At 48.7% G+C, this 10,000-nt stretch overlaps 1 protein-coding gene across 1 annotated transcript in view; it reads right to left on the reverse strand.

The window, feature by feature from the left end:
- The window catches only part of lrba (LPS-responsive vesicle trafficking, beach and anchor containing), a gene marked incomplete at its 5' end in the record, with an annotated part of 245,915 nt that overhangs the window by 49,410 nt on the left and 186,505 nt on the right, over positions 1–10,000 (reverse strand). Inside the window, 2 exons of the mRNA XM_080534756.1 lie at positions 4,421–4,540; positions 8,678–8,818. Of these exons, the coding sequence (XP_080390882.1) occupies positions 4,421–4,540; positions 8,678–8,818 (261 nt within the window). The remainder of the gene's footprint in view (positions 1–4,420; positions 4,541–8,677; positions 8,819–10,000) is intronic.

A 10,000-nucleotide genomic window follows, 5' to 3' on the forward strand; every position in this document is an offset into this window, starting at 1 on the left:
GTGTGTACGAGGCAGGCCCTTTAGTCTGGGCTGCCAGTGGCGTCCCTCAGCCAGACAGAGACAGAGGCGCAGGCAGAGCAGTGCCATTACTCATGGAAATTACATCTCAAAGTCCTCCTCGGTGTGCTGCTACCGCGCGTCAACACGCATCACCCCCATAAAAGACTTCAAACCCTCACAGTACAGTCGGAGCTTCGCTAACGCTTCACCTCACCCCCCACTCTCCTTCTCGCCTCACCCTCCTCCCCCCTTTTTTCGTCTGTACCCAAGAGGTGGGGGAAAAGGAAAGATGACACGTCTTTGTTTTTTTTCTCCACGTGTCTCAAAATGCACGAGCGTAGAAAAGAGTCGCCAGCTAAACGCCTCACCAAATATGACAGTGTTTCATTAGGAGCATTAGTTTTTTTTTTAGAAGACCTCGTCTGTCCGTGAGGAGAAACACTTTGTGTTTCATTGTGTATCATCATCTCTCGTTGCCAACGAGACATAACTCCCCCGCAATGCGTACGAACGTAAACACCCAGATGGAGGGGGGCGAGCCAAAAGATACCCTAATAAATCTGCGGCCCGTCCCGCAAAACATAAATACCACATGACCGTCATTAATGTGTGTGGGCATCGCTCCCTGGAGCGACTCACGCACAGTGTAAGCACAGGCCGAGGTATCCTCCGACTTGGCCGCCTACAGCATCGAGAAGGGAAACAATGGCAACGCGCTAAATGTAAATTGTGTTCTTAATGGTTTACGTTGATGCCCCGTGATGTATCGTACCTTCCCGTCAACAAAAACATGTGCCAGGCATAAAGTATGACCGTATTCCAGTACAATATAAAACCAGACAATGGGGACGATTTATGAGGCTCCGTAATGTAAAACGATATGTTCATATATCAGGTACACGTAAACACAGACCCACAACGACACAAACACTCAACTGCCCTGGGAGTGTAACTCTTAATTCTATTTCACTATAAAAAAAACTAGCTGGACTGCAGTTAGTGTTCCTACTGCAATAACCCTTCATAACCGGGTGATGTGATAATGCTGTTCACTCTGACTACTCGCTTTTATTGAGCACTTAAAAAGTGATATTGGACCGTAGAACACCTGCCCTTTAGCTCACCAACTGCCAAAGAGTTCCCGGAACACTCACCACCCAGAGAGCCAAGTGTTTTATGTGGTGTTTACCTAGCAACAATACTTTGATTGGCTACAAACTTAAGCATCATCATCGCATGCATTTTCAGTGAATAAAGTCACCCTTGGCACTCTAGAATGTCGAGTTTGGGCGACTTTATTCACCCTCGGCACTGAATGAGTTAAATAACTCAAGGGAGATGGACAGGGAGAGGGAGAGAGACAGGCTGACAGCAGGCCAGACCAGAGTCAGCATCCTTCTGATGATGTGTCCTAATCTGCCGACGACGTCGTTATGGTTATGACGTCAACGGCAGATTAGGACACATCATCAGAAGCTCGCTCACCCTCCCTCCCTCCCTCCCTCCCTCCCGTCACCAGAGAGAGAGAGAGTGGCCAATCAAAACAAACAAACACACACACTGGGCTAAAAAACACAAACCACTTCCTCACATCTAAGACCTCTCCACTCCGCAGCGCCGACCCCAGCCAGAGGGTCAGTGTTTTTACGAGGGCTCCGACTTCCCAGGGTTCACTGGGAGAGGCCTGCTGTAAATGTGACCAGGCTGGGGTCGTGGCACGACGGCCCCCCCTCTGCTGGGGTTCATGTGCGCGTGGGACACACACACACACACATATATACTAGCTCACACACACACACACACACACACACACACACACACACACACACATATATACTAGCTCACACACACACACACACACACACACACACACACATATATATATACTAGCTCACACACACATACAGTATATAGTAGCTCACACACACACACAACCACACATATATATACTAGCTCACACACACATGTACTAGCTCTCACACACACACACACACACACACACACATATATACTAGCTTACACACACACACACACACACACACACACGCACACACACACACACACGCACACACATATATACTAGCTCACACAAACACACAGACACACACACATAGCTCACACACATACACACATATATATATATGTATACACTAGCTCACACACACACACACACACACACACACACACATATATATATATATATATACTAGCTCTCACACACACACACACACACACACAAACTAGCTCACAGACACACACACACACACACACTAGCTCACACACACACACACACACACACACACATGAACACACACACATATATATATATATATATATATATATACTTGCTCACACACACACGCACGCACAGACACACACACACACACACACACACACACACACACACACACACACACACACACACACACACACACACACCTCTCTCTCTTAACAAGGCGGGGTAAATACGGGGGGCTGGCCCGCTACACCGCCCATTATGTGCAGTGGCCCTGCGCTCTGGCCTGGTCAGAGGCCGTCCCCTGTGATCCCCAATCCTGTCCTGCCACGGGTCACTGGAGGGGGCCCCACCCCAGGGCCCCCCCACCCCCACGCTACACTGTGCCCCCACCCCACCTCCCGCCCCCATGCCTTTGGGCTGAGGCAGGGGGTCAGAGGATTGTGTCCGGGGGGTCAGGATAGCGTCTCCTGGGCTAGAGAGACAGACTGGATCTGAATGGGGGGGGGGGTTTAACCTATAATCACCGACACACACACACACACACACACACACACACACACACACACAAAAGTTGGCTTAGGCTTTTCCCCTCCCTTTTGGAAGGGGAATAGAGTTTATTTTTTTCTTACAATGGAGCTGGAGCGTCCAGCTAAATGGTGTACTTAGCCCGCTGAATTGATACGTCTCATTTCTAATTCCTCTCCGACGACGACGACGTGGTGAATGTGATCATCCGTGTGTGGAAAGTCGCTGGAATTTCATTCAAAATGTGTGTGTGTGTGTGTGTGTGTGTGTGTGTGTGTTAACATTCCAACCTAACATGGAAGCGATGCCACTCGGTGGGGGCCTAACTCCGGGGTACAGGGGTTTGAGACTGGCCTGTGTGTGTGTGTGTGTGTGTGTGTGTGTGTGTGTTTTGATGGTGGAGTGGAGAGAGAGCGTGTGTTTTTATACAGAGTGACAGGTCTAGCAGGTCTAGACGCAGACCCGACTACGGCTACCTTCTCTCTCGCCGGGGCTTTCGCAATCAAGTGTTGCCGTGGTAATGCGAGCCACATGTCGCGTCGTTGCGGGGCGAAAGAGCAATCAAGTCCATCCACACGCTCGGCACACACACGCACACACACACACACAGACACGCGCGTACACACACACACACGCACACACACACACCGGCCCACGCCAGAAAAGCAGGCCAACAAACCTGACACAAGTTTGACACAAAATGGCCGTCCGCTGCCTGTTGTCGTAAATGTTTTAAGAGGGAGGGTCACTTGTTAAAGGCGGTGTTGGGGCCACAGAGGCCTTCTCAGGACCTGGGACCTGTAGTCAAGGGTCAGCCTGGGCCTCTGTACGTACACGTACACACACACACACACACACACACACGCAGCCTAGCCGAGAGAGGGGCCCGGTGGGCAAAGGTTCAAGTCAGGGTTACGGCTGAGTGAAGATGAGAAGGAGGAAGGGAAAGGGAGGATGGGGGAAGGGGGGGGGGGGGGGGGGGGTAGAAATCAGGATTTCAGGATTAGTTTGGAGCTTTGATCAGGAGCCCTGAAGCTTTCACGGTAACTATGACATGGATTGGTTGTGACCAAAACATGGTTTGACTTTCCCTTCCTCTCTCTGTCTGTCTGGAGGTCGGAGAGGAACCGACACGTGGTGTCTTCTCCCTGACCGACGCTCTGAGTGTGTCTCCCTGCTTCCTGGAAGGCTCCGGTTTCACACGCACACACGCACACGAGCACACGCACACACGTGCACACACACACACAACAAATCAAGGGGAAGTCAACTCACTGACTTCCTGTCCAATCCTGTAATTGTCTCCATACTGCCGAACACACTGAGGAGTATATTTGATGGATGTATTGACAGGTAGGTGGGAGAGGCTCCAGGGTGTGTGTGTGTGTGTGTGTGTGTGTGTGTGTGTGTGTGTGTGTGTGTGTGTGTGTGTGTGAGCGTGTGTGTGTGAGCGTCTGTGTGTGAGCGTCTGTGTGTGTGTGTGTGTGTGTGTGTGTGTATGAGCGTGTGTGTGTGTGAGCGTGTGTGTGTGTGTGTGTTTGTGTGTGTGTGTGTGTGTGTGTGTGTGTGTGTGTGTGAGCGTGTGTGTGCGAGCATGTGTGCATGTGTGCGAGCGTGTGTGTGTGTGTGTGTGTGTGTGTGTGTGTGTGTGTGCACCTTGACGTCAGATGTGTCTCTCTGGCAGTTCCTCCAGGCTCGGGACACGGAGGAGAAGGTGCGGTCGGCGTGGTCGAACTTCCCTCCTTGGAAGTTGAGGAAGAACGTGGTGAAGGGCTCCTGGAAACATCGAGAGGAGGAGAAGAGATGAAAGAGAAGAAAAGACAGTTGTCCGTAGAAGAGAACATCCTGCAGGAAGTCAGAATCTGAATATTAAGAAAAGACACTCAGCACACAATAACGCATCAAATCATCTTTACATTTACATTTTACATTTTTGGCATTTAGCAGACGCCTTATTCCAAAGCGACTTACAATCAATACATTTGAATGCTAAGCATGTGAATCAGCAGTCCACCATTCGTTGCAGGAAGAGTACTCTAGCTCGGGCCCGGGGCCATTGATAGAAGGAAAAACCTTCTCCCTATTATCGCCTTCTACTAAAACGTTTTTTTTTTTTTTTATTACTGGAGAAACTGAGAAACAGTACAAGGGGGGCAATAGAAGTTCTTAGGGACACAGTAGAGGGGAAAGCGGGTGTCTTTGGGAGACGTAGTGGTGAGGGTCAGAAGATGTCTCAGGAGGAGCAGTTAAGATGTAACCTGAAGAGATGGGTCTTCAGTCTACGACGGAAGATGGGTAGTGACTCTGCCGTTCTGACAGCCGTGGGGAGCTCATTCCACCAGCGGGGAGCCAGTGTTGTGAAGAGACGTGATCGGGCAGCCCGACTGCTGTGTAGAGGAGGTGGGGCCAGTCGGCCAGCCGAGGTGGAGGAGCGGAGTGAGCGGGCAGGGGTTTGGGGGGTTACCATTTCCTTCAGGTAGGCAGGGGCTGTCCCTTTAGCTGCCTGGTATGCAAGCACCAGGGTCTTGAATCTGATGTGAGCTGCTATCGGGAGCCAGTGCAGGGTGCGAAGGAGAGGGGTGACATGCGAGTATTAGGGGAGGTTGAATACCAGCCGGGCAGCAGCATTCTGGATGAGCTGCAGAGGTCTAATGGCTGAAGCGGGGAGCCCAGCCAGGAGTGCATTGCAGTAATCCAGGCGGGAGATGACCAGTGCCTGGATCAAGAGTTGCGCTCTTGATCCATCTTCAATGTTGCAACTCTAAAACCATAAACCCTTCATCAACCCATAAACCCTTCATCAAAATTACAGTTTCCTGTCCACAAACTGCCATTGGGAAACGTTCAGCATACACTTCTTGTGAAGCAATACAACCGTAAAATCCAACTATGTATTTGAGTGACCTTCCGTCTTTTTCTATGAGGTCACAGAAGGCCATGCAGACCTGTCTGTTTTACCTCCACGTGATTCTTGACAGGCTCCCTCTTCCCCGAGCTCTGAAGTTAACTAAGGAACTGGCCATTATGGCCTTGCTTCACTGTTAATGGTGCATTTCTAATCAGGCTTAATCTGGTTGGGGCCGATCAATAGACTGTCTCTCTAAGACAATAGCACCCAAGCGAGACGGACACAATTAGCCTGAGTGTGTGTGTGTGTTTTTGTGTGTGCATGTGTGTGTATGCATCCGTGTGTGCATGTGTTTGTTCATGCATCTGTGTGCGCGCGTGCGTCTGTGTGTATGTGTGTGATGACGCCTCATGCAACTACAGCATATGGAACCACACAGCAATTAAGACCACGGGTCCGGGGACGAGACGAGCACATCTTTGTCTCTTCCTCCAGTTCCTCCCCGATGTGGAGCCGCTGGTCTAAAGTGGATTTAGAATAAGCCGTCTAATGATGGGACAGGATCAATGGGCCGCTCCGGTGGGAGCTGTTGGGGGGGAGAGCTACTGGAACAATTACAGGACAACACAATGGTCTGCCTGGAGAGGGTTACAACCTCCCCAGTGTGTGCTGCACCAAGACTGATGGTATCTAATATTGGTCTATATATATATATATATATATATATATATATATATACACAAACTGATTAATAGCACAGCATGAAATGCAAGTACATTCCATCAGCAACTGAAAATACTAGTTGTTTTAGTTTCTTTGTCGCAACAAAACAGTGGGCAAAAAAGAAAAGAAAAGAAGAAGATCAGCCACATTATTAATGTTGGTTCAGCACGCTCCTTCTCTTTGTTTCATTGTCCATAACAAAGGTCTGGGACAGCGTGCGGTGCATACGTTAGGATGTGGAGAAGGCCAATATTTCAAACTGACACCAATCAAACCCAGGCCCAATTATAAACTGCAATTAGCCACAATGTGGCGCGCTACAAGTGGAATGATGGATGGGTAGTAAATATGTCACGGTGAGGTTGGTGGCATGTGTGCTTTAGTCACTGCAGATCGCACTGTACAGTGAGCCTGTCTTAACAAGGCAGTGTGTTCTGTCTTGTTAAGACCATCTTACTGTACTGTGTGTGGCATGTGTGCTATGGTGACTGCAGAACCGGTCTTAACCAGACAGAACACTCTACAGTGAGCCGGTCTTAACAAGACAGAACACTCTACAGTGAGCCGGTCTTAACCAGACAGAACACTCTACAGTGAGCAGGTCTTAACAAGGCAGAACACTCTACAGTGAGCCTGTCTTAACAAGGCAGATCACTCTTCAGTGAGCCCGTCTTAACAAGGCAGAACACTCTACAGTGAGCAGGTCTTAACCAGACAGAACACTCTACAGTGAGCAGGTCTTAACAAGGCAGAACACTCTACAGTGAGCAGGTCTTAACAAGGCAGAACACTCTACAGTGAGCAGGTCTTAACCAGACAGAACACTCTACAGTGAGCAGGTCTTAACAAGGCAGAACACTCTACAGTGAGCAGGTCTTAACCAGACAGAACACTCTACAGTGAGCAGGTCTTAACAAGGCAGAACACTCTACAGTGAGCAGGTCTTAACCAGACAGAACACTCTACAGTGAGCAGGTCTTAACAAGGCAGAACACTCTACAGTGAGCAGGTCTTAACCAGACAGAACACTCTACAGTGAGCAGGTCTTAACCAGACAGAACACTCTACAGTGAGCAGGTCTTAACAAGGCAGAACACTCTACAGTGAGCAGGTCTTAACAAGGCAGAACACTCTACAGTGAGCAGGTCTTAACAAGACAGAACACTCTACAGTGAGCCGGTCTTAACCAGACAGAACACTCTACAGTGAGCAGGTCTTAACAAGGCAGAACACTCTACAGTGAGCATGTCTTAACCAGACAGAACACTCTACAGTGAGCATGTCTTAACCAGACAGAACACTCTACAGTGAGCCAGTCATAACAAGGCAGAACACAGTACAGTGAGCATGTCTTAACCAGACAGAACACTCTACAGTGAGCATGTCTTAACCAGACAGAACACTCTACAGTGAGCCAGTCTTAACCAGACAGAACACAGTACAGTGAGCCCGTCTTAAGGCGACGGGGTGGAACATGATTGAAAGCGGAGCGGCGGAACCGTAAGGAACGAGGATTAACGCTCAATGGGGACTGAGATATGCAAATGTGTCTGACTGGATGGTGAATAAATCAATCTTTTATTAAAACATTATATTGCCTTATACGTGTGTTGTATCTCATACACAATAACCGGTACACACAATATTAAATACAAACAAGTTGTTGGCTACACTGGATGGATGTGGTGACTTAGGATACACAGTAACCGTAAGTGTGTGAACTAGAGTGTATGGTAGTAGTCGGTAGTGTGTAGTGTTTCACTAGGGTAGTAGTGTGTAGTATGGAGGGTAGTAGTGTGTAGGGTAGCAGTGTGTATGGTAGTAGTGTGTAGTGGTGTAGAGTGTAGTATGTAGTAGTGCGCAGTGTGTAGGGTAATTGTGTAGTGTGCATGGTAGTAGTGAGGAGTGTGTAGTGTTTAGGGTGTAGTGTTTAGTGTGTACGATAGTAGTGTTTAGGCTGTAGTGTTTAGGGTGTAGTGTAGTAAGGTTTAGGCTGTAGTGTAGTAGTGTGTAGTGTGTTCGGTAGTAGTAATAGGTTGTAGTGTAGTAGTGTGTAGTGTGTAGGGTAGTAGTGTTTAGGCTGTAGTGTAGTAGTGTGTAGTGTGTAGGGTAGTAGTAATAGGTTGTAGTGTAGTAATGTGTAGTGTGTAGGGTAGTAGTGTTTAGGCTGTAGTGTAGTAGTGTGTAGTGTGTAGTGTGTAGGGTAGTAGTGTTTAGGCTGTAGTGTAGTAATGTGTAGTGTGTTCGGTAGTAGTAATAGGTTGTAGTGTAGTAATGTGTAGTGTAGTAGTGTGTAGTGTAGTAGTGTGTAGTGTTTAGGCTGTAGTGTTTAGGGTACGTACGATGCGTAGCAGCCACATCTGGGTGAAGGAGGAGGTGGAGTAGTGGGTTCCGTAGTGGAACTTGGGCACCTGATCGTCCTCCCAGGATTCATAGCGGTCGTTGAAGAACGCCGCCCTCTTGGGGTTCAGAGCACCAATCGGCTGTGAGGAGAAGACGGAAAAAAATAATGTCATGACAACACAAACGCAACAAAGAAGAGAAAGTGAGAAAGAGAAAGAAAGAAAGAGAGGGAGAGAGAGAGAGAGAGAGAAAGGGAGAGAAAGAGAGGGAGAGAGAGAAAGAGAGTGAGAGAGAGAGAAAGAGAGCGAGAGACGGAGAGAGAGAGAGAGACAGACCGAGAGAGAGGAATGTAGAAAGAGATGTAGACATACACATAAGCTAAACAGTACATCAGAGAGAAAGAACAGAACAAATGAAACAAAAGTGGCTTTCCCATTTCACAGCAGAGCGAACACCCTTCCCCCCCCCCCCCTCCCCATTTTTCGGCGAGCGGCAGATATCGCACTGGGGGCGGGTAAAAAAACAAAACACCAGGCGTATTCAAACGACGCGGCTAACCTTTGCGCAATTTTAAATGAATATTAGATGCCGTTGTTGAAGATCAATCCGCCTCGAAACGGAGCGCGTTTAATAGCCGTGGACGCCCTGCGGCGCACTCTGTCAGGGAAAACAAATGTTTTGCGATGAAAGGGTCCCTGGGAACATCAATAGCCGGGCCCTCCTCTTTACCAATCTGTAGCTAATAACACCGGGTGCGTGGCGCCCGCTGTAGTAAAATAAATAAATAAATAAATGGATTTATTATTTAAGTCGCATTAATTTTCCATTGATCTTGCGAAAAAACCAATACCCCTACGGAGCCCGGGCTATTATTTAAATGGTCATTTATAGATATCACTGTTTGCCAGTTCAATTTTTATTAGTCTTCCAATGACTGTGCCCCCTCCTCCCTCCCTATACGGTGACACACGCACACACAGGCTTACAAGTGTACACAGGCGGGCGGGCGCGCGCGCACACGAACACACACACACACACACACACACACACACACACACACACACACACACACACCTCTGGATCAATGGTAATGGAATGATGGCCTTTTGAGGATGACGCTGGGCCGGAGCAGATCGATGTGATCTCTTTCATATCACAGAGCTGCTGTCAGGGGGGGAGGGGCTTGACTATTGATCTGTGCTGCTGCTACTGTGTTGGGTGGGTGTAATGGTGTGTGTTGGGGTGTGTGGGAGGTGGGGGGGGGGAGGTGGGGGGAGTGTGCTTGAGAGGAGACTGTGCATGTGTAGTGTGTGTTTGTAGTG

Source organism: Nansenia antarctica, assembly GCF_963989245.1.
Source record: "Nansenia antarctica genome assembly, chromosome: 6".
In the NCBI taxonomy this organism is placed as follows: Eukaryota; Metazoa; Chordata; class Actinopteri; order Argentiniformes; family Microstomatidae; genus Nansenia; species Nansenia antarctica.